The following is a 26,133-nucleotide window of genomic DNA, read 5'->3' as shown; positions in this document are numbered from 1 at the left end:
TTTGTTTCGAGGAAACTACTTCATCATTCCATTTATTGTTTTGCCTTCACATTCATTTCTTCCTCATATCTTTCTAATTCTTGCTTGCAATTTGATTGTTTCTCGTCATTTTGCATTTTCACTCTTCAGTTGTGTTTTTTATTTTTGGAATTGCAAACAACAATTGCCCCATTCATTTTCAACTGCAATTGTTGTTTTCGTGTTTTTGGAATAGTTTTGTTTAAAAAAATGTTTCTTAGAAATCATTAAAATTAATGAGAAAATTGCTAATGAATATAATTTAAATTATTGCGGGATGATGACAATTAGGATGCATCTTTACGCACACGGCGTTTACGTGGCTTAGTTGTAGTGGATTCCTAAAATAAAAAAGAAAAGAAAATAGGATTAGTTTATAGAAAGGATTATTTGCGAAAACTATTAAGCACAGTAAACTCTCAATAATTTGCACATCACAAACAGTGAACTCTCGATAAAGTCGGGGTAGTTGACATTTAAAATTTTTGCAATATTTTACCCTACCATGAAAAAAAGAGACTTGTACATGTCCTAATCATGCCAAACATTTTATATTGTATAGAAGTATATTCGTGCACACATGCAAGACAAATGTCAAAATTGCAACTTGCATTTAACAGAGTAGTTCGATATCTGTATTCTCGTCGTCCTTTTGATCGCATTTCCGGTTATGTTCGATGTTTTCTGGGTTGCTCATTCCCTTGTTTTGTCAACTATAGACTATTGTTATTATTTTACAAAGTATATAAACAACAGTCACCACAGTTTTTAATAAACTTTTTTAATTTTTCTCATTCAGTTCGTGTGAATCAATTAATCATGCCTAGAATAGGACCTCACATGAACGAATCGTTTACCGTTAGAGTATCAAGACTATTCAATCTACTTCCTGATAACCTAAAAGTGTTTCGTTACAGATACTGCTTATAAAAAGAATCTTCTTCTATATTTCTCTGAAACCACGTAATGGATTGATGGTTTTTTTCTTAACAAACTTTATTTTATTATTGGTCTATGGCAGAAACTGATTATCATTTAAAATTTTTTAAATTTATTTTCCCTTTTTTTAAATAAATTTGTATAAATAAACAATGATTGTTATTTATAAGTAGCGACTTAATTTAGTAGTAATGATTTAATATATTATTATATTTGAGTCTAGTACAAATTATAATTATTATTTTTCATGTTTTTTTTTATATATATATAAATATAAGTATTACGCATGCATAAGTCTATACTGAGTAGCTATGAAATAAGGTGGAATCTTTGTAATTAACATTAAATTGGCCTCATGAATTGTAAATTGGCTTACATTGCAAAGGAATCGAATAAATAAATAAATATCAGTTTGAGTTCACATTATCGAGAGTTCACTGTATGTAAAAAATAAGCTGTATTAGCGTCTTTTTGTTATAGTTTTGTTACGTCGGTCGTCGTAGGTCTCAAAAAAGTAATTTCAGTCTGAATTCTGATTGATTTTTTTTCACAAACTAGAAATTGTTTCTTAACTAGATAAATAAAAAAGCCAACTTACCTCAGTCTCTTTTTCTTCAGAAGCTCCACCATCAACATCTTCGGTGGAATCTTTACCACTATCTTCTTCATTATCTGCGGCATCGGCTGCATCTTTAACATCTAAATCAGACTTTTTCGTTTTTGGACTAGATTCTTCTGTTGAGTCTTCTTTGTTGTCTGATGGTTTATCATCTGGTTGTACAGCATCTGTCTTTTTGTCTGTAGCAGTGGTGTCCTGTTATTTTTTCAATTAATAAATAAAACCACGTTAATAAACTATCAATCTAATTTCTACAACAAATTCTTTGCTAGCAAAAAATTAACACATCTAGCATTATTTACCTTTTTGCCGCTCATTAAGCGATAGAAGAAGAATGCCAAGGGGGTAACAATCAATACTAAAGCAATACGCCATGACCATGGATTGTCTTTACCATATTGCATGACCTTATTCAAGAATGTATCCTACATACCAGAAAATGAGTGGGAGAAAAGAAGCAAAACAAAAATGTGCCATAAAATCAAAACATTTTGGATACATAAAAGCGCTACTAAATACAATACAAAATCTAAATACAATTTGGCGTCTGGCAATAAGTTGTCTAATTAAAATTTGGAAAAAATGGGTTTTTGTATGATAACCTCTTCTTCACAGGCACGACGATATAAATAATAGATGTAACCACCAATTGGTATGGAACAATAAAGGAAATACAAAGCCCACCATCCGGGTTTGTAGTTCATGTGACGCATCAAACGATGCCAATAGGTTTTCTTTTTTGGTAATTTAAATTTGTATTGAAATTAAAAAGTTCAATATATTCGTCGTTTATAATGTTAAACTTACCGATTCTTTGTCAATGTATTTACGTTTCAAATCAAATGTTTTGGCAGCATAATCAATGGCCACATCCAAATCATCAGTAATGATAATGTTATCGAAAAGAATATCATTGGACATGGACCACAATTCGATACCAACGGCGCCCTATAAATAAAAAAATAAAATCAAAAGAAATTTTAATTATAGATATAGTTTGAGATTTATCAAGTAAACTTACAATAGGTGTCATTTTGAAGGGAGTCAAATCTTCGAAGAAATCGGGATTGGGTATCTTGCGTGGAGACCATTTACCTCTGTAGTTGGGATTATCAATCATAGGTGCCCGCCATTTGCCCTTGTATTCTTTGTTGGCAATCAATGGAGCCTTCCATTTGCCACAACCAGAGACCTTTTCACACACAGGATTATCAACCAAAGGTGCTTCCCATTCGCCATCCATATCAACATCCCAATCGTCGGGTTTAACGGCGGAGGGATCTAGAAATAAATGAAATAAAGTAACATTAATAAAAGTTTAGCAAATTAAATTAAAGGGGATTTTAAGACATATACGAAGGATTCTATTGCTAGAAACCCGTAAAAATGTATATTGAATTAAATATTTTATATGAAATGAAACGAAGTAATAATAAATCACTCGATTTGATTTTAACCCGAGAATGATCATTATTTCATCATTATGAAATTGCAAACGAAAGAAAATGTGTGATATCCTCCTTGGACTTCCACAACAACTTAAATATGTGTTACTAAATACATCAAACCCTCCCCAACAGTTCGGTTGGCTGTAATTTAATGAATACTTTCTTTAACCCACCTGGAATCATTTCTGGTTCTTCTTCCAACCAATCATCGGGCATAACAGCGCTTGGGTCAGGAATTTGTGGTGGTGCATCATCATCCCAATCTTCTGGTTTCTGGGCAGTGGGGTCTGGAATCTAAATCGTAATAACAATGTATTAAAAACCATGACACTGTACACAATTTCGAAAAGAAATATTTACCTTTTCACGTTCATCCCAATCCTCAGGTTTCTTATCCTCGGGATCATCAATTTCACGTGGTGGATTAACAGGTGGTGTGAATTCAGTCAACAAAGAACCTTCATTAATGATATTATGATCCACACGAATTTCGAATGTGTTGTCGGGACGTACAATCAATGTGTACAAGTGAGGTAATTTGTCTTTGAAAGGTTCTTCCAAACGGTCTCTGTTTTCGAAAATAAGAAAAATACACAAGTTAATAAAACTTTCAGAATTGAATACGATAAAAAATAAACATTCCACAAGGACTTAAAGAGACTCCAAGGAATATTGCTTTAAAATTTGTATCGTTCCTTGAGTAGGTTCATATTATTTCTTTTTCGATTTTTTGAAAACTCACTTTGGTTTCTTGCAATGCTTCTCAGTAATACTGCCATTAATGGGATTAACGTGACGGAAAATGAAATGCATTTTTATGTCATTGCCACACTTGTCAGGTCCAAACATAATTGTGTATGGAGTTTTGTCATTGAACTACAAAGACATAACAAGAACAAAAGAAAATTAATAAAACATAAAAGATTAAGGAATTGTTTGTCTGCTGTAGCCCATAAGGATACTAACCTTAGTAAGGTCATCTGTGGCTTTGTTTGCTGAAAGTAATTTAATATAGGCACCTCCGCACTCTTGACCTTCCTGAAAAGTGACAAAAAGAGAAAACACAAAAAGAAAAATATGTAAAAGGAAATCCCCAAGAAGACACACTAATTGAAACATACCTGTAATGTAACTTCATATTGTACAATTAGAGGCTTATCCTCCTTGAATGTGAATGGTTTCAAAAGTTTGGAAGCAATGGCTGCATGCTTGGCTTTGGATTTCAATACCAAGCCAATGTCATTCTTCCAGACAATACGTTGGGGTGCTTCCCAACTCCAGACGCCATCATATTTGGCTATCTCCTCTGCGATATCATCCTTTTTTGCCTGAGATTTTACCCATAACTTTTGTGATTTTTCAATGTCGTCAAAATGATCGACAAAATGGAATTGTTTAGGATCATATTTAGGACTTTCGTACACTAATTCTTCACCATTTTCATCGGTGGCTAAGGCGGGTGTATCATCCTGTGTTAAACGAGAAAAGAAAAAGAAAAAATTATTTATTTAAAATTTCCTTTAGTTTAATTTCTGCAAATATTTGTTTTTGGATTAGTATATCTCTGTTCGTTTTTTATCTATGACAATGGAGAAGATAGAAAACAATTGTCACGTTATAAAAAGTCAGCAAAAAATAAACATGGCAATCGGCAACAAATGATGGGGTGGCACGAGGGATTTTTGTTTAACTTTGTCTACACTTTTATCACGTACGTACGTGTTGTTCCTTGCCTTGCTGCCTAAAACATCAATTCAATCTACAATGTGCTGCTTGCTACAAAATTGTATAGCCAAAGAGAATGTAGGTGTCTAAAAAGGTGTGGATAAAAACAACAGGTGTTAATGGCCTCACTCTGTGATTATATTTTTTTGTTGTTGTAGTTGTTGTTCTATTTTGACCCAATTTTAACTAGTGATAGCGTAGTCTTATCGATGCGTTTCAAGTTATTTAATTTAATTTTTTTGTTTTATTTTATTGAGATTAACCACCATACAAAAACAACGAAACAAAATATACCGCATAGAAACAAATCATTTTTGTCCATATCGCAGAAAAAGGGAAACATTTAATTAAGATTGACATGTATACCACCGCCATTTGATATTTTTAAAAAACCAACTTAATATCTGTTTATCTCTTTGTCTAATGTCCATGGGTCAACTGTTATGGGGGTACAAAACGAACCAAAAGTCCACAGAAATGCAATCATAGGAAAATATTAAATCTAATTGAATGCAATTGAAACATTCACATGTTGGTTGCAATATCAAAATGAAACGTGTAATGAACAGAATGTAATGGCATTTTACTACAGAAAATAGGGTTCAAAAATTATGACCACACATCCGCATTGAAGAAAATGCGGTGGTATTTTGTGGTCAGCAGCACAATATTTTAAATATAAATATAAGTAATGTATTATAATTATACATATTTGAATCATAACATAAGAATTTAAAAATAGTGGATGTAGAATTTGGTGTTTCCGTTTTTGGAATACCATTTGTATTTTGTTTTTGCAAAATAGTCAGACTGAATCCCAACTCCAATATTTTATTTATTATGCTTGGTTCATGCAAAATTTGTTAAACAAATTTGATCCGAAAAAATGAGAACATACACAGAATTCAATTGAAAATTATCCGGATTTTCCGTAGACCTATAATATATCAATTAATACTGAAAAAGGGGTAAATCTCTCAGTTTGGAAGACTCGTATAGAAGCCAATTGTGGTCCGACAGATTTTGGGGGAATAATTACAAGTAGTAATGTGAGGAGTAAAACCAATGCATCATGCCAATCCTTGTCCCGACTACAACCTTTTGTGAAAAAGCTCGGATGTTAAGACTTGAAAAATTCAGATAGCATGACTGTAGAAAGCAGAAATGCATGGTACTTGAAATGGGCGAAAATAATTCGAAATTGCATAAAAAAATCATTTCCACCAGGGTGTTTAAGTCAACAAATTATATGTAACATCTGCGGATCGGACAACCCAAGAGATATTGTTGAGAAATCGCTCCCACCATCATCTTGTGACTGACAGTTTGGATAATGGTTTTGAAAGGACTGATCAACAGGTGCGTTGAATGGTTTGCCTTTAGCTATGATTGCCCAACAAATCATAACGAGTTAATTGAGTTAATTATTCTGTCCCGCAACAAAACTGGATAGAACAACTTTATAATACACATGGAACGATTGGACTAATATGAAGCAATTATATGAGGTCCAAAAACCTGGCAAACTGCCGCAAGTCAGTAAAAACGAATATTAGGGAGATATTTTTGTCGAGTCAAACTGAAGTATTTTTGAAGCAAAATATCAGTCTATGGTTTGCGGAGGGTCTTGATCTAGGCTTTGTAAATGTAATAGGTTGTGTAAAGTTTGGTTCAAATCGGACAGTATTTTTGCCTAATATTTAATTTATCAATATTGAAAATGATGACCCTTTGTGTGGGAGATACCAGAAGGAGTGAACCAATGGGTCCCATTTTCGAAGATGATCTAGACATGGTGAAGATAATAGGTTGTACAAAGTTTGTTTTAAATTGGATGATGATTTAAAATTTATTTTTAGCAGAATTCTGACCATTTTGTGTGGGAGGTATCAAAAGACGTGAACCTATATTTCCCATCTTCTTAGTTGAACGGCGTGTGAAAGAAATATGACTGTTCAAAGTTTGGATGAAATCCCTTCGAGAGGTATCGTGCATTCCAGCCGGCTAGACAGACAGACGGACATTTCTAAATCGACTCCAAATTTTCTGAAACGGATTTGGTTCAAAGAAAAATTGGTGTAAAACCTATATTTATTTATTTCAATCTTAACATGTATAACGAAGCCTTTAGGCCAATAGCCGCTATACTGCTTTAAAATCTAGATAGTAAACTATTTTCAAATGAAATTCAGTATTCCACAAAACCACATACTGAGGTTTTGAAGGATCATCTCTGACTCCAATATTTTGATTGCGTTTTAAATCGGTTGCTATTCGTTAGAAAAGAGAAACCAGAAGATTAACTCTCCACAATTATCAAAGTTGACACCATATTTGTAATAGCAGACGGAAAATATTTTCATTTTACTATAAATAAAATAAATAATTAGTTACAGAACCTTTTATTAATCACTTAACAATTTATTTCCCCACAAATTAAAATCAACCATCAAAACCCATCAGATACACACTAATCTGGCAACACTAGTTGTTGTCTTCTTCATAGAATCGAAACATGCACTTCGTACCAACAACTAACAAGAGAAAACAAACAACAAAAATGAGGTTATGTCACCCTTAACCCCACAAATGAATTTCACGCACAACACACACACACCACACATATATATACACACACCCTCATGCACTGTCACCCGCCATCGATGGATGAAAATAAAAAACAGAAGAATTAACAAAAAAAAAGCAGTTCAATGAACGAACATCATCAAATGGAATTTACTATGAACTAAAAAAAGAAACACCAAAGCCAAAAAAAGAGTGTTAATTGATTAATCCATAGAATGTGGATCAAAAACACACACGCATTTTTGGGGGAAAACTTATATGAAATTCTAATTCACACTGAAAAAACTATCTACCTTTTCAGTTAATTAGCAACAATAACAATAAAGGGCAACCACCGTCATATAATTTGAGGTGGAAATAAAATCACCAAACACTGACGTGTACTTATGCCAGAGCAGAGAACAACATTGGTACAGCAGAAATGCATATTTTAGCCATTGCTGATGAAATGACTGACTGACTGCCTGACCGTCCGACCGGTATTGTGAAAATATGCAATTGGGTCACAAGATGAACTGTTGTGGCATAACGCTTTTTATGTTTTTTGTTTGCGGATTTCACTCACCTGAACTGCTTCAACGACTCCATCATCGTCGTCGAAATTTGATTCTGCTTCACTGGCAATAGTTGGCCCAATTAAAAGGCACAATGCCGCCGCTAATAAAAGCACTAATGAGCAATGCGTTTTTCGCATCTTATTTCTGTGTATTTTTTCCCGTTTTGTTCCGTTGCCCGTGTGTGACTTCTTGCTCGCTCCAGCAACTCCGTCAAATGTTCTAGAAACAACAATTGTATTTCAGAAATTTAGAAAAATAAATTTTCCTTGTGAAAATTTCATGCACACACACAATTTTTTTCTACTTCTGTCACTGACGTTCAATTAACACTCTATTTCCACCTACCGCTTTTATCAATTGTTTTGTTCCTCAATGAAAATTAAAAAAACTATTGATGCCACGAAAGAAAGTTGAAAATGAAATGTAGAATATAATCCACACGGTGGCAGTCAGAAAAATTCAGTGTGGAAGGTAAACTGACAGATGATGGCTACTGCGCAGGGTTGATATTGCGAATGGTGTATTGTGTGGATTTTTGTTTACAACATAAGGGGGTTCACATGGATGGATATATTAAATGGAAACGGCGCGATTTTTGTGGCAGTAAAAAAGAGACGATATTTTATTTATTTAATGCATACATTTAAATGAAAATAGTACCATACCTGGTAAAATATGAAGCTAAAAAAACATTCTGTAGAGCAGCTTGAGGTAAATAACAAAAAGCAACTATTTAGGTGGTGGTTTCTTCTGCCAAATATAAAATAAATATACGAAACAAGTAGTTGTGTATTTTTTGTCATTTTTTCAACACATAACTCAAAACGCGAGAAATATATATATATATAACATTTGATCATGATTAAGGGACGAATCAGGGTTTATTTTCTTAATCAGGCTGATTTTACCATGATTTATCATACAGATTTAAATCATTTAAACCATGATCGAAATCATGATACTACTGAGATGTAACGCGGTTTTTATACGAAGAAATACATCTCTCACACAATGTACCAACATTTGCAACTGTTTTCACATGTTACAATACAAAAATGAAAATCAAAGAAAATAAAAATTATTTATAGATTTTTTTTTACTTTTCAAACGATCACAGCATTGCAAAAACATTTCCATTGTTACAATTCTTCTTTCATTTTCCATTTCAAACAAATATTTTGGCGCAAATTAATAATTGTGTATGTATACTGACAAACATCAGCTGATCGGCATTTAGATCATGATCAAAGATATATGTAAACAATTAGGGTGTATTTCTGGATTTCGATAATAGAGTCTATTTAAAATCGTATATGTAAATGTACTTAATGGATGAAAAAACCCCTACTGGATTTTGGAAAGAAATCCTAACATTTCATTCATTTTTCGCGCTTTTAGTTATGTGTTGAAAAAAATCTAATAAACACAACCACTTTTGAGAAAATGTGACCCTACATATTTTTTGCATTTTTGTAATATAATGAAAAATATAAAACATTATATATTAGCTGTGTTCCCAAACCTGCAATATAGTACTATATTGTACTAGTTTTGCAATTGTTGCTAGAAAAGCGTTTCCTGACGCCGAAAAGTAGGAAAAATTGAAGTTAAATTTAAGAGAGTTAGAACCAAAATGGCGTTCTCTTCTCCTATTTTCTGCAAGACCAATTTGGCCTAGCACGAAATAGTAAATGTAGTAAATTATGAATTTGACATTTGATTGCCAGAGATTACAGTCTGAAATAAAGCATATGAAAGTTAGGGCTTCAACAAAAGGGACACACGCACATACATTTGCTTAAAAAAAAAAAAACAAATAAGAAATTTAAAAATGGACAAACAGTTTTTTTATACTTTTTTGAATGAAGATGAATGGATGGCAGAAGATTCAGATGAAGATACTATAGAATGAAGACTTGGGTTGGTCAATCGTACCAAAATATCCAAAATATCTTGGGCTTAAGACAAGTTTAGGGACTCCACTTGGATCGCTTTGACATTTTTACAGTAAGTAGTCCTCGGTGAACTGATTACCGTGATATGGGGAGAAATGCATACTTCCCGAGATATGGGCCTTGAAAGTTCGGAGAGTATGTTGTTTTAATTAGCCGTATCATTTTAAAGGTTATGGTTTGTGTTATATAACTAGATGAAGAATATATTGCGTAACCATGTATGAGCCTGTCCATATGTGAAAGTCTTATTCTTAAGTTCTCTTAAAAAATACCCGGTATATCCTTTTAATGATACCCATATTGCCTTGGTGGCAGTAGAAAAAGGGTTGTTTTAAACAAAATATGTTCCGAAATTTCAAGGCCAATATCTCGGGAAGTATGCAGTTTCCCACATGAAATGTATATCACTGTGATCCGCACAAGGAGGGCTACTTACGGTAATCATTTCAAAATGATCCGATTGGAGCCCCTAAACTTAACTTGTTCCATATCTTGTTGTTCTAGTTCGCAAAATATCTACCAATTTCAATAGCATTGACATTATGGGATCGTCCAGCTATGTAAGCCTCTCCGGGCTCGGAGTCGTCGGAAACTCCACTTTCAAATATTCGATAAGGGTTTCCTCTCAATTATACAAATAAAAAAATAAACAATAAATATTTATAATATCAAAATCACGCAATGGACGCCGTTTAACTTTTTGTTTTTTTTGTGCGTTAGGTTTCTGTAGTCTTATTTTGGTCCTTAACAAATGAAATTTTTGATTTTGACGTTTCTTCATGTTTTAACTATTTTTCGTTCCTTTACTTTAAATTGTCAATTCCGTTACAAATATGTCAAATAAAGCTTCATAGTTAGCCGGGTAAAAGGTTCTAACGTAAATGCCGTTAAGAACAATAAATGAAAATACTGGAATGAAGTCTTCAGTTTTTTTATGGGTGAGATAAACATCATCTTCTTCTATCTCTTCTAAAATAAATGATCTATTAAAAATCATCTTCAACAGGCCTATAAAGATCATCTTCAGGTGGTATATAAACACCATTTTCAGATAGTCTATAAAGACCATCATCAGCAGGTCTCTATTCAGATAGTAAATTAATGTGTCTATAAATACCATCTTTAATCGGACTATATTACCGCAAATTCTCCTACAAGGGAACGGGCAGCTCTTTAATAAAAACCTCAACATCCCCAATATGTAGATCTCTAGTTCTATTTAAAGACCTCCAGGTGTTTTATATCGACACTTTCTGGTCTATAAAAGCCACCTTAACTTGTCTGTTATTATATTATTATATTTTATTATATATTACGCCAGCACTATAATAAAAAAACCTTTATATCTTCTTTTAATTATTTGAGTATTTCAGAATAGTGCAATTTGTTTTAATCAAGGTGTATTTATTAAGGTGTATACCTGAATTACAACAACTAATTATATTACAAAAACAACATTATTGTTATAGAAAACTATTTGGTAATGGCTGAAATTTAATATTAGGAATGTTCGTAGCATTTTTCGGAAAATATATAAAAACATTAACCACATTCCCTAAATAAACATACTGTTGTATTATAGCGGTAAATGATAAAATTAAAAATGAACCTGTGTTCATTCGAAATATATATTGTGAATATAGTGGAGATCCTAATATATTCTGACAATTTGATTTACAATAAATACCAAGGCGTATTTATTGTAAATCAAATTTATTAGGAGATATTTGTATAAATATTTTCACATATTACAATCGTTAATGTGGACTGAACTTAGGTAAATAATACATTACTCGGTAATTTCGGTATAGGTTTAAAAAAAATCACTCCTATCGATGGTAGGATTAAAATTCTGTATCCCAAATTTTGGTACACTTTTTGAATTTCTTTAAAAATAATAAAATGACAATAATGAAGAATTATTGTCCTTTCAAAAATATAAAAACGTGATTGACATGCACCCGCTTAAAGTTACATATATAATATTGACTTTCCAAAATTCCGAACGCCGAGTAAATTTTTGACATAAATACAAATTTTATGTAGGCGGGAAAAGGATTAAGCACTGTTTGGTTAGCTTTCTGGATTTTAGGAGATTTTCTAATTTTAAAAACCTTATCAATTATATTACTTATAGTGTTTTTATTTTTTCTGGGAAATACAAATTATTTAACTATTTTCGTATAAAACCAATTGAAATTGTAGTTTTTCTGTAAAATGTTTTGTACTTGTTATACACAACAGATGTACAATATAATTTAGACCATCTAAATGGTATTTTTTATTAAAATTCACCTTATGTAAACCTATTTGATCCACTAACAACGTATACCAAAATATTGACAAAAATGTAGCATACTTTGAGGCGCAGATATATAAGTAACTAGCTGACCCGCCAAACGTTGTTTTGCCTTATCAGTATTGTATAAACATAAGGTTGGTAAAAAATATTTGCCACTAAGTTTATGTCAATAAAAAGTATTAACTGTAACCTCAATGGAGGCCTAAGCACATAACAATTTATAATTTGGTAGAACTTATTTCACCAAATGTTTTTTTTTTTTTTTTCAATAGAAGATCATGTTTTGTTATTGCTCCAACGTTTTTACATTATCTTATTTGTCCCTTCTTGAAGTATTTTTAATTGCAATATCATTTTGTTCATGTCCAACAGTCCTTTTGATTTTTATATTGAAATCAGTATATATTTAGTGGTTTCCGCCCTGTTTTATATCTTAACTCTAAATCGTGAAATATTTTAATCGGTTTTGTTATAATATTGTAATCGGATTTGTTATAAATGTTGCCCACAAGCAACAATAGGTTTGGTTTTTCTGATATGGAACTTTAAAAAATGTTGCATTTTTTGGGAATTTGTATTGTTAAATGTTCTTTTATGAAGTTAGAAGAAACATATAAACAAACTATTAACTATATAATCTCACTTAAATATTACTTTATTTTAAGCACATAAATATATCGAATTATGTACCATTCAAACATCAAGAAACACTACTTGGTCATCTTTAATGTGAACTTATAACTGTTTTGACATTTCCAAATCCAATTTGTTGAAGTTGACGATTATGAATACTTGGACGACTGCTATGATGATGCTGATGATTTCTCCGCCCATGCTATGGTCGTCTTCATGTGATTGCTCAATTGAAATGTTTACATAGGCAAATACAAAAGGCAAATAGAACTTAATAATAATAATAATAACAAGAACGACGTCTATACGAAGGAGCAATGAATGGACTTGTTGAAAGTCACATCCTTTCGGCTTTACATGCATGTTCAAATGAGCAAACAAATGGACAGATGGAGAAATGGTCTGTCAACATACAACTTACGGATGGACAGTTGTGTGTTGAGTGTGTGTGTATGTACGATGTCTGGCAGCATTGAGAAACAAACAACGGACATTGAAATGGATTGAATATGAAACAATGTTGGTGTTTTTGGAAGCATAGTCTTAAGGTGGTCAGAACATTTTTAAATTTTCTCTTTATGATCATATAGTATTGTAATGTGATTTTTGGAAAATCTGATCTGAACTCAAAAGACAAGGATTGTTTTGGAAACTTTGAAAAAGGTTCAGGAATGTAGGTTTGACACACCGAAGCTTTTCCAATACCCCCTCCGTTACTATTTTAAACACTTCCTGGGTATTAATCTTTAAGTTAAATGTGTGCAGCTACATGTCCATGTTAAGTGGAACTAAAATGGATAAACGTTTAGCATCGATTGTAGGCGTTATCGATTATTAAAAACTAAACATTTCAAAACGGATGTGATATAGAATACTATGCTCTTCCACACACCAATCACTCAAATACTGTGGGACAAAATGTTATGGTATAAATTACAAAAAATTAAAAACGTGTGTAATTTATTTGTTTACAACAATTATTCAGTTTTTGTTGTAGCTGCTGCAACTGCTGTGTATTTTCTCTGCTCAATCTGGTTGTGCTTCTAACTGCAGCTTCGGTGTAGTAGGTTAAAAAGGTGTGTTCTACACCATGTTATCAATTCGCGCGCAACTGGAATTGAGGCAAGTATACCATTCTGATTTTGTGTCAAAACCAATGTGGTTTGTGGTGGCTGATCTAGAGTCTTCTGTTGAGCGCACGTAATGTTCTTAATACCGTCCGGTGGTTTGGGGAATACCTGAAAGGTAAAGGTGAAAAGTTCCGTACGAATCAACCCTGCTTGGGAAAGTCCCCATTTCCCTCTAAGTGGTTTCGACTCCTTTTTCTGAATTCTACGTACACTTTTCAGTCATTTTCCGATTATGGTCGCCGATTAATCTTTTTACTTCCAGTAGCCCTTTGTGGTCAGTAGGGTTCATACGCTGAAGCTCATCACTCTCAAGTTTGGTATTAATTCATGTATTCAACCCGGGTATTCGTAAGGTACTAATCTCACCTACATTGGCCGATGGTGATTGTAGGTCTTGCGCGCAGCTCTTCTAAACTTCTCACAACATGACCTAGTCGCTACAGCTCGATACGTGTGTCGCTACAGCTCGATACGTCTGACAATGTCGATGTCCGAGAATATATGGTACAACCGAACAATGGGTTGTACCATATATTCTCGGGTTGTACCATATATTCGACGGCGATATTCACTGTAAACGCAAACACTCCAAGATCCATATAGCAACACGGGTAATATCAGCGTCTTGCAGAGTGTGAGTTTGGTCTGGCGAGAGGCGGCCTTGCTTTTGAATCGCATTACTCAGACCATAGCAGTCCCACTTTGGCAGACTCCTTCTCAATTCGTTCAAAGATGGCTGTTACCGCACGTAATGTTCGACCCATTATATCGATGTCATTGGCATAGACGGATAACATGTGTTGTTTGGTGTATAGAGTGGCATTTATATCAACCTTTGCACCTCGAAGTAAGTAATTAAGTAAGTTAAAAAAGTCACCCGATAAACGGTCAACTTGTTTTAATCCTCGTTCGGCATTGAAGGGCTCAGAGAGGTCGTTTCCACCTTTAACTGCTGACCCTGTGCAATATAAAGCTATCCTGCATAGTTGTATTAATTTTGCAGACATGACTTTCAACACCTCTGAGCGGATTGGGATTTCAAATGCGGTTTTAGAGTCGAATAGGTGGAATCTGTCGATATGTTCTTTTTCAGGAGTGCGAAAATTTAAACTTTAGTGGATTCTCCAGTTCTGAAATTGCATTGTAAGATCCAATAATATCATGGATAGCATTTCATATGCGATGGGAAGGAGACGAATTCCTAGATTTGGTTTTCTTTGTCGATGCTTTTTGATAGTAGTACTTTTTCGGAGTGGGGGCAACTAACCCGATGCTTCAACTATTTTTTATAGTTCTTATGGGGGAAATCGCAGCACATATCAGCTCACTATTTCAGCGGGTGTTAAAAGTAACAACCCCAGGTGACACCGTGGAGATGTTAGTGTCCACAATTGAGATGAAAGAGGCACCAAGATAAGCCTGGACCTTGCCATGTTAGCCATTTAGAGCCGTTCCTTTGTATCAATCACCCCATGTACTTCTGTATCCGGTTCAAAAATCTACTTTGTATTGACCTATTGTGGATGCGGTGATGATAAATCGAACAGCACCATAGTTCAATCGACTCGAACCAAAAGAAACTTTATAATACAATAAGATTATTTCTTATATGATTTCAATACTTTCGGCAATATCACCGACAATACCACTGTGCCACGTTAGAGCAATCAAATAACGATAGCCTAAATAAATTGACCCACTCGTTTGATTTGACTAGAATAAAATGAAATGTGAAATCAATTTGCATTGTGTCACAGACACACACAAACACCCACCCACACATTCCTACATGCCCAACTACACTTTAAACTATTTCACAACAATTGTGACAAATGGCCAGCAAACAAAGCCGAGAGATGCGCGCAAAAGTGCCGGAAGTTAAAACGACCAAAAGTCAGATTAATGTTCACATATTTGCACATATTCATCGGGATACATGATGTCGAGAATACTAATCAGACTGGTGGAGGATTAAAGCGGCATGATATCGGCGAATGACACATCAGCTGCAACATTCTTCGGGAGCGACAAAACTCATACTTCATCATTCTTTAAATTGAGTTTAGCGTTTTTTTGTTCGGTTTTGAATATTAGATGCAAGTACGTGCATGTGTGTGTGTCTAGATATCTGGATCTAGGACCGGAAATCAAGTTATTCACATACCAAAGTACAAACACGTTAACACTTCACTCGTATACACTCACACAAACACAATCACATATTCACACACACACCCACTCTGTCTCTCGCTTACTTAGTCCCGGTAAAGAGACATTTCAATTGACATTCGAAAGAGGACCATCATTTATTTATTACACATTGTTACACTTTCCGGGCTAGAACGGATGCGGGAACAGCAGATAGTGACGACGGTCACACATGACTTGTGACTGCCGACCTGTCTGCCTGCTCGCTTGCCGGTCTGTATGTCTGTCGGTATGTTTGTCTCATTTGGAAAGTTTTCCTTATCTGTCTGTGATGTTGGAAGTGTGAATGTTTGTGAATTGGTGTTGAGTTGACTAACCATGCCATTGTAGTGGTGGTGGTAGCAGGAAGAAATATGTTGTCCTCTTTAATCCTATTTGTCTGCCTGGCTGGTGGTGTGAGTGTATGGGCATGTGTCCATGTGTGTGTGTGTATTTAAGAATTATTTAAGCACACATTACAAAGTAAATACACGCTCGTACACCTCTTATCTTAACTAAGCTTGTCTAAGCGGCTATGAATAATAGTTTTCCCAGGCTCCTCTCGTTCTCTTCCATTCCCATTTCTATTCTCTTTTTGGTCGAGTGTGACTGTGTTTATCAGTAACTCGAAGCTGAATTTCTACAAAGTAAGAATCATTTACATTATCCAGATCATGGTGTTGCCGCCGGCCATGCACTATCAAAATAAGTAGGTTGGTTATGAATTGTCGGATCGTAATGTTAAATTGAGAAAATATTAAATGTGGGATTAATATTTTATTTAATTACTCTGAGATAGTTGTGTTTATTGATTCAAATATAATAGAATTCTAATGTTAGCAAATCGGAAATCGAAAATATAATTTGCAAAATGTCGTACTAATATCTGTTTTTGGACTTAGGAAATTAGGTGGCGTTGGGGATGATAGAAACCAAGTGACGGCTCTGATTGACTTTAACATCTCAAAGCCCAGTCTTATCTTGGTTTCTCTTCCATCTCAATTGTGGACACTGACCTCCCCGTGGTGTCACCTGGGGTAGCTAATTTCATTATCCTTTGTGCCGCGAGTTCACCCTTAAGAAGTGTAAAAAATGGGTTGAAGCGTCGGTTTAGTTGAACACACTCGGGAAACCACTCCTACTATGAAAAGAAAAAGAAAACCAAACCCGCCTAATGTTGACGATCCCCGCATAAAGGACCACGATCTGATAATCTCACTTTGGCGGATGTATTTTTGAAGTACAAAGTCGATATTATTGCCTAACAGATGGAATAAGATGGAATAGGGTATGAATTTGGCTGCGGATTTATGGTTAACAGAAGAATAGAAGACCTAGTCTCCAGATTTACTCCAGTATATGAGCGTATCGTTAAAATCCAAAGCGAAGTTCTTCTACATACGTGTTATTTACGCCAATGCTCCGACCGAAGACATATATTACGAGCACTTAGAAACAGCACATGGCCGCTGCCCGAGCCACGACATTAAAATTCTTTTAAGAGATTTTAAAATAAAAATCGGAAGGAAAAATCTTTTTTGATCCAATGTCGGAAAATTCAGCCTCCATGAAGAAACATCCGATAACACATTTATTGATTGATTCAAGCGTCTCGATATACACAAGGCCACCTGGATTTCTCCTGATCAAGCAACGATAAATCAAATTGATCATGTTGTGATAGACGGAAGGCACTCATCCAGTGTTTTAGACGTTCGATCAATCCGAGTAACAAGACGCAATGCAGGAGAGGGAATTATCCGGAGAAAAGGATGGAGGAGCAACCCACTAGTGTTCAGATGCTAATCAGGAGCTTGCACCAGGCGATTAGTACAATTTGGATAGAGGAATGCATGCTTAATGATTGGAACCTTAGCATTCTGTGCCCCTGCACAAAAAAGGAAACAATAAAATATGTTGCAACTATAGAGGAATTATCTCCTTCCCATCGTATATAAAGTGCTATCCTGCGTGCTGTGTGAACGACTCAAGCCAATGGTCAATGAGGCTATTGGATCTTATCAATGCGGCTTCAGATCTGGCAAATCCACCATAAAACAGATTTTCGCTTGGAAAACACACACTAAAATATATCAACATATGTACCTCGGTACCACCATAAATAAAGCGAATGACATTAGTTTTGAAATCTAGAGAAGTATAGTGTTTATATAGGCCTTCAGATACTACTATAGTCTGAGTAAGCAATTTAAGAACAATACCACCTCTCTCCAGACCCAACTCACACTCTACAAGACGCTGATACTATGGATCTGAAGCATGCAAGCAGATGAGGCAGCTCATGGAGAGTTTGAAAGAAAAAATCTCCGGAAGATCTACGGGCCGATCTGCAATAAGATCATTTACAAACATTGTCTTTCAATTTGTAAAAGCTACGCAAAAGATGAAGACGCATGGAAATCTTTTTTAAGCTCGGGGTATAGAACAAATGTTCTATCTCAAGCCAGCTTTTGTTAGTAAGTAAGGTAGCATTGGGTAACATTTTTAATCTAATCGACTGTAATTTGGTATTTTTGGTTTACTTCTTTTTCTAGAGTATAGACGCGTATTTCAATCAAATTGAATGTACTTATATTTTTTTTAAATTCTTCCTACCAAAAATTATAAATATTGGTCCCCATTTCGGTCTTTGGGTAATTCAATAAACTTTTTCGAATATCACCCGTCATTTTTGATATGTGCAAGGTCCTTGGCCATCCTGAGTGCCGGAGAGTTTCTTTTTTTTCTGTTCTCGCCACGGAAGCTTTGATTGATTTTAGGTTTTTGAATATCCACCTAATGATTGATATACAAAGCGAATGTTTAATCCATTAAGATGAAGGATGTAATATTATGGTACTATTTACACCGTTAATAAATACCCGTCAAAAACTCGCCGAACCGTGGAAAACCCAATCACGGAGTTTGTACCACGATAACGGCCCATCTCAAACATCGATCCTTTAGTTTGATCAAAACAAAACCGTTATCACCGTGGATTGGACTTGCCACCCGCTGACATTTTCCTCTTCCCAAAACTGAAGACAACGAATGAAAGGAAAGTGGTGTAGGGTATCATATAGTCGACTTTGGTCTGTATTTCTTACTGATTTTCTTACAAAATACATCACAATCAATATTAATAGGCGTTCTGATACACTTACAATAGTATTGAAGGCACTTAATTGAATTGGTAACCGCAGTTGATATCAATAATACACGGATTAAGAATATCCATTTATTTTTTTTCTCATTACGATAAAATATTTCTCTTTTTCCATTGCTGTGAAGTGAATTCCTTAACTCATCACACTATCATCCCGAACATAAATACTCGTACTACCATTTGGTGTTTGTTTGTCTGTCCTATTGTCTATGATGTAGAATTGTTTGGTGAGTATTTCTCATATGAAAAGTGTGGCATTGTCTCATTCATTTGTCTCTTCAACGTTTGTGCTTTTTTCTGTTGTTGCTGTTCCTTCCAAAGTTTTTATCTGGTCTCATCTCTTCGTTTATTTGTGCGAATGTGAAAGTGTTTTTGGTGTTTGTTTACATGTGTGTGAGAGTTTGCGTACACATATGATTGTGAGTGTGTATGAGTGCGTGGTTGATTCTAACTGTGGGCTAGGAAGTAGTGGGTCTCATGCATAAAACTTGAGCTTGAGCTCGGACTCGATTTTTTGAGTAAAAGGTGTTTGTCGTATGCATAAAAAAATTTGATGTATTTGCTTTTACTCACTGCCCATGTTTGATCTCTTCTTGCTCAGTTTGAACTTAAAAATTGAAGTTGGATGAGATTGTTCTCATTTTCATATGCATAAAAACAAGCTTTTGCTTACTTTTGTGAGGTCTTGCTTAACTTTTGTTGAGCATGTCTCTTAGTTGACTCGGGTACACTAAAAGGAATAATTATCAGTGATTGTGAACATAATTTATCACAGAAAATGATTCTGGAAAAATATTTCATGAATATTTTGTGTTGAAGCTTGACAATAACCCCCAAACATAAACCAAAACATGTCAACGATTGGTTGCGGGAGTCAAAAATCCGGGTTTTATGATGGCCAAACATAAACCAAAACATGTCAACGATTGGTTGCGGGAGTCAAAAATCCGGGTTTTATGATGGCCAACACAATCATCAGATTTTCACCCTATAGAAAAATCTTTGGAGCATCATTGATAGCAAAATCAAAAGGCATTCACTAACAAACAAACATAACCTCTTCCCAAAGGTTCAGGATGCGAGGAATAGTCCATCAAAGGATCAAATTTTGGATCGTATATGTTCAATGTCTCGTAGGTGTGCTGCCGTATTCAAAAATAACGGCTTTGCTTATTTATAAAAAAGGTAAAAAATCTAAATTGGATCAATGTAGTTTTCCATAGATTATTTTTTATTTTAAATAGAAATTTCACTATAACTCCATTTTCAAAAAAACTTACGGGTCATTAATTCAGTTTGCAATTTCAGTTGCTTTAGTTTTGGCCACCAGTGTATATATTTTATGGAGTCTCAGTTGAATATTTCGAGATGTTGTAAACGGAATGCAAAATTGAGGAATATTAGCCAAGTATTTGCAAATATTCGGGTTTCAACAGACGGGTATGGATATAATTGATTTTGATCAGGAATATACATATCCTTTAGGGGGTCTTCGACAAATATTTCGATGGGTGGCGTATATGCTCTCCGCCTTATGGTACGGGTTATAATAATATAAACCATAATAATAATATAATCCGTTATTTCTATTCCAAATGTCTGCTTCATTTCATTGGCACGTGTTTCTATTGTTTCTTTTTTCTTATTTTTAATGCTTGGTAACTCACTTTTTTCAAGTAAATATTTATTTTCTTTCATTTTTATTATACTAAAAATGTAGATATATCGTCACTTTCTATTTTATTTTTAGTATTTACTACTACTTCTAATTCACTTCCATTTGACGACATGTTTGCACTTCAATAACAATTAGAAGTTTGATCTCAATTTGCTCAAGTATTTGCAATTGGTTTGAACTCATTTTTATGCATACGAAATTGAGCAAAAGCAGTTGCTGTTCGATCCAACTCAACTTACGAGCAATTGCTTACTTGACTCAACTCATCGCTTTTGCTCGTTTTTATGCATGAGAACCAGTGTTATTACACTTGTTAGTGTTGTTATATTGGATGTGCACTTCTTGCATAGGTGTGCAGATGGAAGTGTGAGTATGTTGTGTGGTTGCCACTTGTTATCTAAAGTGGCAAACAAAAAAAATCTCCCCATATATATTTTTTTTGTCAGACAAAAAGAGCAAACAATAGAAAAAACGTCAGCAACAACAAATTCAAGAGAAATATCACAATAATACCAACAAAAATATGGTCAAAACAAAGGGCGACGAGACTGTGTGACAGACAATACAGATATAACACAAGTTCGGGCAGAAGACCCGAAATAAACGAATTACAAAAACAAAACAAAAAAATGGAGCAACGACAACAAAAAAACTGTCCAAGTTATTTTCTAGTCACGTAACTATTTAGCCTGGTAGTTATTTGACTTCCGTTTCCTGTATACAAATGCCGGCATGCAAGGCCAGTTGTGTGAATGCACGACTAACTGGCTGCTTGACTGACTAACTGATGGACCGACACTGTCGTCTGCAGTCAAGGTATGAGTTCTTCTTAACAGCAGTTATTCCCCTAATGTCGGGATGTTGTTATAGTTAAGTGGCGGTCTATAAATAACCTGATGACAAGTTGAACATTTAAATGAGTTACTACATGACTGACTGAATGACTATCTGTCATCCAGAGAATGTATTTTATTCGCATGCTGTTCGCATTTATTTAGCCCACGGGAATGAAACGAAAAAAAAAATAGAAACGACGATAGACAGACTGACAAAAAACAGAAGAAAATAATTTACGTGATTGTTGTGCGATTTAGTAAATCTGTTCATATGGCTCATATTAAATTTCAGTTGCTACAGGAACACAACAATTTGACCACGAAGGTCACAAGCTTATAAAATGTGTTATGTGTATGGAATTGTAATGCGAATGGTAGTAATGTATATTTATTTTTAGTTCACAAGATTTTTTTAGGATTTTGTATTTATTTATTTTTTGGAAAATTAAATACGAACATACTGCGGATGACAATGATAAGCTGTTGTAAGCAAATTATAGGACCAGTAATTATGTTGAATTAAATAAGTAGCGACCGACATAACTTCATGCAAGCTGCATATCGCAATAGTTAGAATTTTCTTCAATGGATATTAATCAATATTTGTATTGAAAAAGTGCAAAAGTGGAAGTCGATTTTTGGATATGAAAAATAATTACATTAAGGCACTCGAAAAAGTACATGTCTGGTTCTGCTATTAAATAGGTTTATTAACATCGCACAAAAATTAACTAATTGGCGGAAACAAAAAATTTATTTTTTTTTTAATTTTTTGAATTTGAAAATAAGGAAAATCTTGGCCGATTCCATTTATCCTTGTTCATACGATAGCTATAAAAGCAAAGTTCTCCTACATCCGTCATATCTGCGCCCATGATCCGACGTAAGACAAAGATGAGCAGACCAAATACATATTTTACGACCGCCTAGAAACATCATATGACCGCTGCCCTAGCCATGACATACAATTCTGCTAGGAGAATTTAATGCAAAAATCCCTCAACTTATCCACCTGCTTGACGATAATAATAATATGGAAGCACAATGACAAAGAGTGGGCCCCTCCCTACAAACCGCAGCAAAAGCAAAACTTAGGTACCAAAGACCACCATCAATAAACCCGTGGTACGACCGGGAGTGTCGTAATGCTACTGATGTGAAAAATGCGAGAGAGATTTATCGCGAGAAAAGGGGAGAGGAGAAACGTAAGAAAGAAAAAAGAAGAACGAACAAGAAAAACGTGAGCGGAAGCAAATTCAGAGGTACAGGATTCAGAACGAAGTCTAGAGCCCTTTAATACCGAACGAGTATTCAAATAAGGTGACCATTTGTCGTGTGATCCAGCTGGAAAAGGTCATACGAGAGGTAAAGGTGAACAGAAACGGCACAGAGTGTTACAACTCATGTTACTCGCCTACGCCGATGACATCGACATAATGGGTCGAATATTGCGAGCGGTAACAGCCACCATTGAACAAATTGAGAAGGAGTCTGCCAAAGTCGGTCTGACAATAAATGCCGAGAAGACCAACGCGCAAGACATCCAGTAGACTCGGACCAACTGTCGAATTTGAGAATTACAGCTTCGAGGTAGTCAAAGATATTACATACCTCGGTAACGCCATTAATCAAACTAATGATATCAGTTTGGAAATTCGGAGAAAAAAGGTCACCTCTCGCCCGGCCAAACTCACGACCTACAAGACGCTGATACTACCCGTGCTGGTAAATGGATTAGAAGAATAGGTACTTGCACAGGCAGCTCTGGGAGTGTTTGAGCGAAAAATTCTAAAAAGGGCCGACGCAGATGAATTTGTGAGAAGGGATGACGATAAAATATAAGAATGGATGACGATGCCCCAATTCAAAAGGTATATAAACTCCAACTGATGCTTCACGTAGAAGAGGAAGGCCACGAATTCGATGGAATAATCAAGTGGAAGACAACATTTTGGAACATGGTCTTTCAAGACCGACGGGCCTATAAATTTTTTAAGCTCGGCTTATGGAATGTTCTGTCAAAAGGTTGCTAAGTAAATAGGTAATGGTCTTCATGGTAGAGCTGCACTGAAAAACCCCCCAACAAATCCGATTGGTATTCGTTCAAGAACACGAAAAGCTAATAATTTTGCATTTTGTAAATCTGTCATTTTTGTTGGTGTGAGCAATTTTAATTTGTAGGTATGGCGCAAAGCGAATAAAGGCGGCGACCCTAAGCACACAATTCCGACCGTAAATCGAGGAGGAGGTTTTGTAATTGGTATGGGACTCTATGAGCACAGCCGGAGTAGAAAAACTCGTTTTATTGAAGGAATTATTGATCAGATTTATTATTTAAACATTATATATATATACAGTGACTCGCCAGACTGTGGGACCTTGATTGGGGAGTTTAAATGCATCTGCCATACAGTCCGGACTTGGTATATTGGAGGATTGTGAAAATCGACTACTAGAGGTTTTTTGCAAATAAAATTAAAATGGCAACAAATCATATTTGGTCCAAATTTGGTCCATTCCGAAGCATGTTAAATAAAGTCCTATAGTTCATATAAACATAATGAATTCTTTTTAAACTAACTAATATTTTTTCGCAGTACATCACTCCATTCTTTAAATATCTCGTCCATTCTTCAATTAGTCTTCGTTATATATATTTTTTTCGTATAAATCAATATTGTTGATTTAAAGTAACGTTTTTTCCACGTTACTTACATGAGATATCAGCAAATATACTAGATTGTTCATTTTAGTTATTTTCAGATTACATTCCCCATTTGTTCTCGGACCTTTTCATGCAGGCAGATTTTTTCTTTTATTTTTGGATTATGATGATGGCTGACAAATTTAAGTAATCCTCATCAAACTATGTATGCCAATAGTTCCATGCAAACACATCCCCATACATACAAAAACACACACACACATACATACTAAAATATTTATGTCCCTGTATTTAGTTGTAAGGCTCTTCGATGTCACAGTGGCAGCAGTGTCAATAGTGAATATGGGGGCTTGTACTCTTAAGTGCCCTTATCAGTGACCCAATGTTGTTGACACAAACAATATAAATTTATTTATTCTTTTCATTATTGTTGTTGTTAGTTTCGTTGTTCTTGTTGTTGCCATTGTTCTGTAACAGATTTTTTTATAGTCCATTTATATTTGCTGATAGTTTGTCCGATCGCTAGTTTGGAGGAACATTTCTGGCGATGACACATTGACCGCCTTTATCAATCACGACTAAAGTAATTGAAAATAAAATGAGATGGACAAAAGTTGGACAATGGTGACGAATTGTGAATTGAGTTTGTTTTTATTTTTAGGTCGGTTTGATGGGTAGAGATATTGAAATAAGAACGATGTGACATTTTAATGGATAGATAGAGTCATAATTTTTGGGGAGCAGTATGTATCATATTGTTCGGAAGTCATGTATCATATTGTTCGGAAGTATATTGAAATTTTTGGGAAGATGTGTGAAATGGAAAATATAACGCAGACATCAATATGAAATCAATATATTTTATTTTATAAAATAAATTAAGTTTTTTACTTTTAGCTGGCAAAGAACCTTTGTATAATCTACATATTTCCATTATTATCTATGAATTCAACCGAATAAGATAGGTCATATCTTTGGACAGACATTTTGGAAAAAATTAGGTTTCCAAAACTGTTCGAATTATATCCATGTTTAAAATGAATCACTCTGTAAGCTGGACATGTCAACTCGACTACAACAAGTAAAAAAGTGTCAGTTGGTGTCTTCGGAATTACACAGCTTTTATTATTCGTTTTATATAAAGTCTATATTATTATCAAAGTGGTTTCCAATTTAATATTGATCACATAGGTTATTCAATTAGCTTTCAATTAAATTACTTAGTTAGCTGGCTCAAGACTGAACATTTGTTCCATAAGCCGAACTTAAAAAAGTTTTCCAGGCGCGTTGATCTTGTGCGCAATTTTTCCAATTAGAAACACCATGCTTTGATATGTCATCCTCCACTTGATCTTTCAATCAAATCCGTAAACTTCCTCAGTAGGCTCGCTATTATATGCATTTTGAGTTGGGGCATCCTCATCCATTCGCACAGCATTGCCTAGCCACCGATACATCGATACATCTGACTATGTCGACGTCCGTATGTAGATGGTACAACACATTTGGTTCGAGTCTACTGGACGTCTTGCTCGTATATACCATCAGCTTGGTTTTCCCACTATTTACTGACAGACTCATTCTCAAATCGTTCATAGGGGAAGGCGAGTAAAATGTGTTGTTGTATGTGTCGTATAACCTTTTCCAGCAGGATGTTAAATCCCGTTCGGTTTTGAAGAGCTCCGAGAG

At 34.7% G+C, this 26,133-nt stretch overlaps 1 protein-coding gene across 1 annotated transcript; it reads right to left on the bottom strand.

Annotated features, from left to right (window-relative positions):
• Positions 1 to 224: 224 nt before the first annotated feature.
• Positions 225 to 8,369, bottom strand: LOC133337689 (calnexin). The gene is made up of 12 exons (XM_061545895.1): positions 8,238 to 8,369; positions 7,901 to 8,111; positions 4,146 to 4,493; positions 3,991 to 4,062; positions 3,767 to 3,900; positions 3,385 to 3,592; positions 3,198 to 3,318; positions 2,598 to 2,857; positions 2,384 to 2,524; positions 1,879 to 2,001; positions 1,556 to 1,771; positions 225 to 359 (listed from the first exon to the last, which is right to left on the bottom strand). The coding sequence occupies exons 2-12, from the start codon at positions 8,027 to 8,029 to the stop codon at positions 306 to 308; spliced, it is 1,806 nt and encodes a 601-aa protein (XP_061401879.1). The 5' UTR covers positions 8,030 to 8,111; positions 8,238 to 8,369; the 3' UTR covers positions 225 to 305.
• Between the last annotated feature and the right edge of the window lie 17,764 nt (positions 8,370 to 26,133).

The sequence above is a fragment of the Musca vetustissima genome, unplaced genomic scaffold (genome assembly GCF_032173495.1).
Source record: "Musca vetustissima isolate MV318-11 ecotype Yass unplaced genomic scaffold, APGP_CSIRO_Mvet_v1 utg42453, whole genome shotgun sequence".
Classification (NCBI taxonomy): domain Eukaryota; kingdom Metazoa; phylum Arthropoda; class Insecta; order Diptera; family Muscidae; genus Musca; species Musca vetustissima.
Note: the sequence above shows the minus strand (reverse complement) of the source record. Positions and strands in the feature narration are given on the sequence as shown.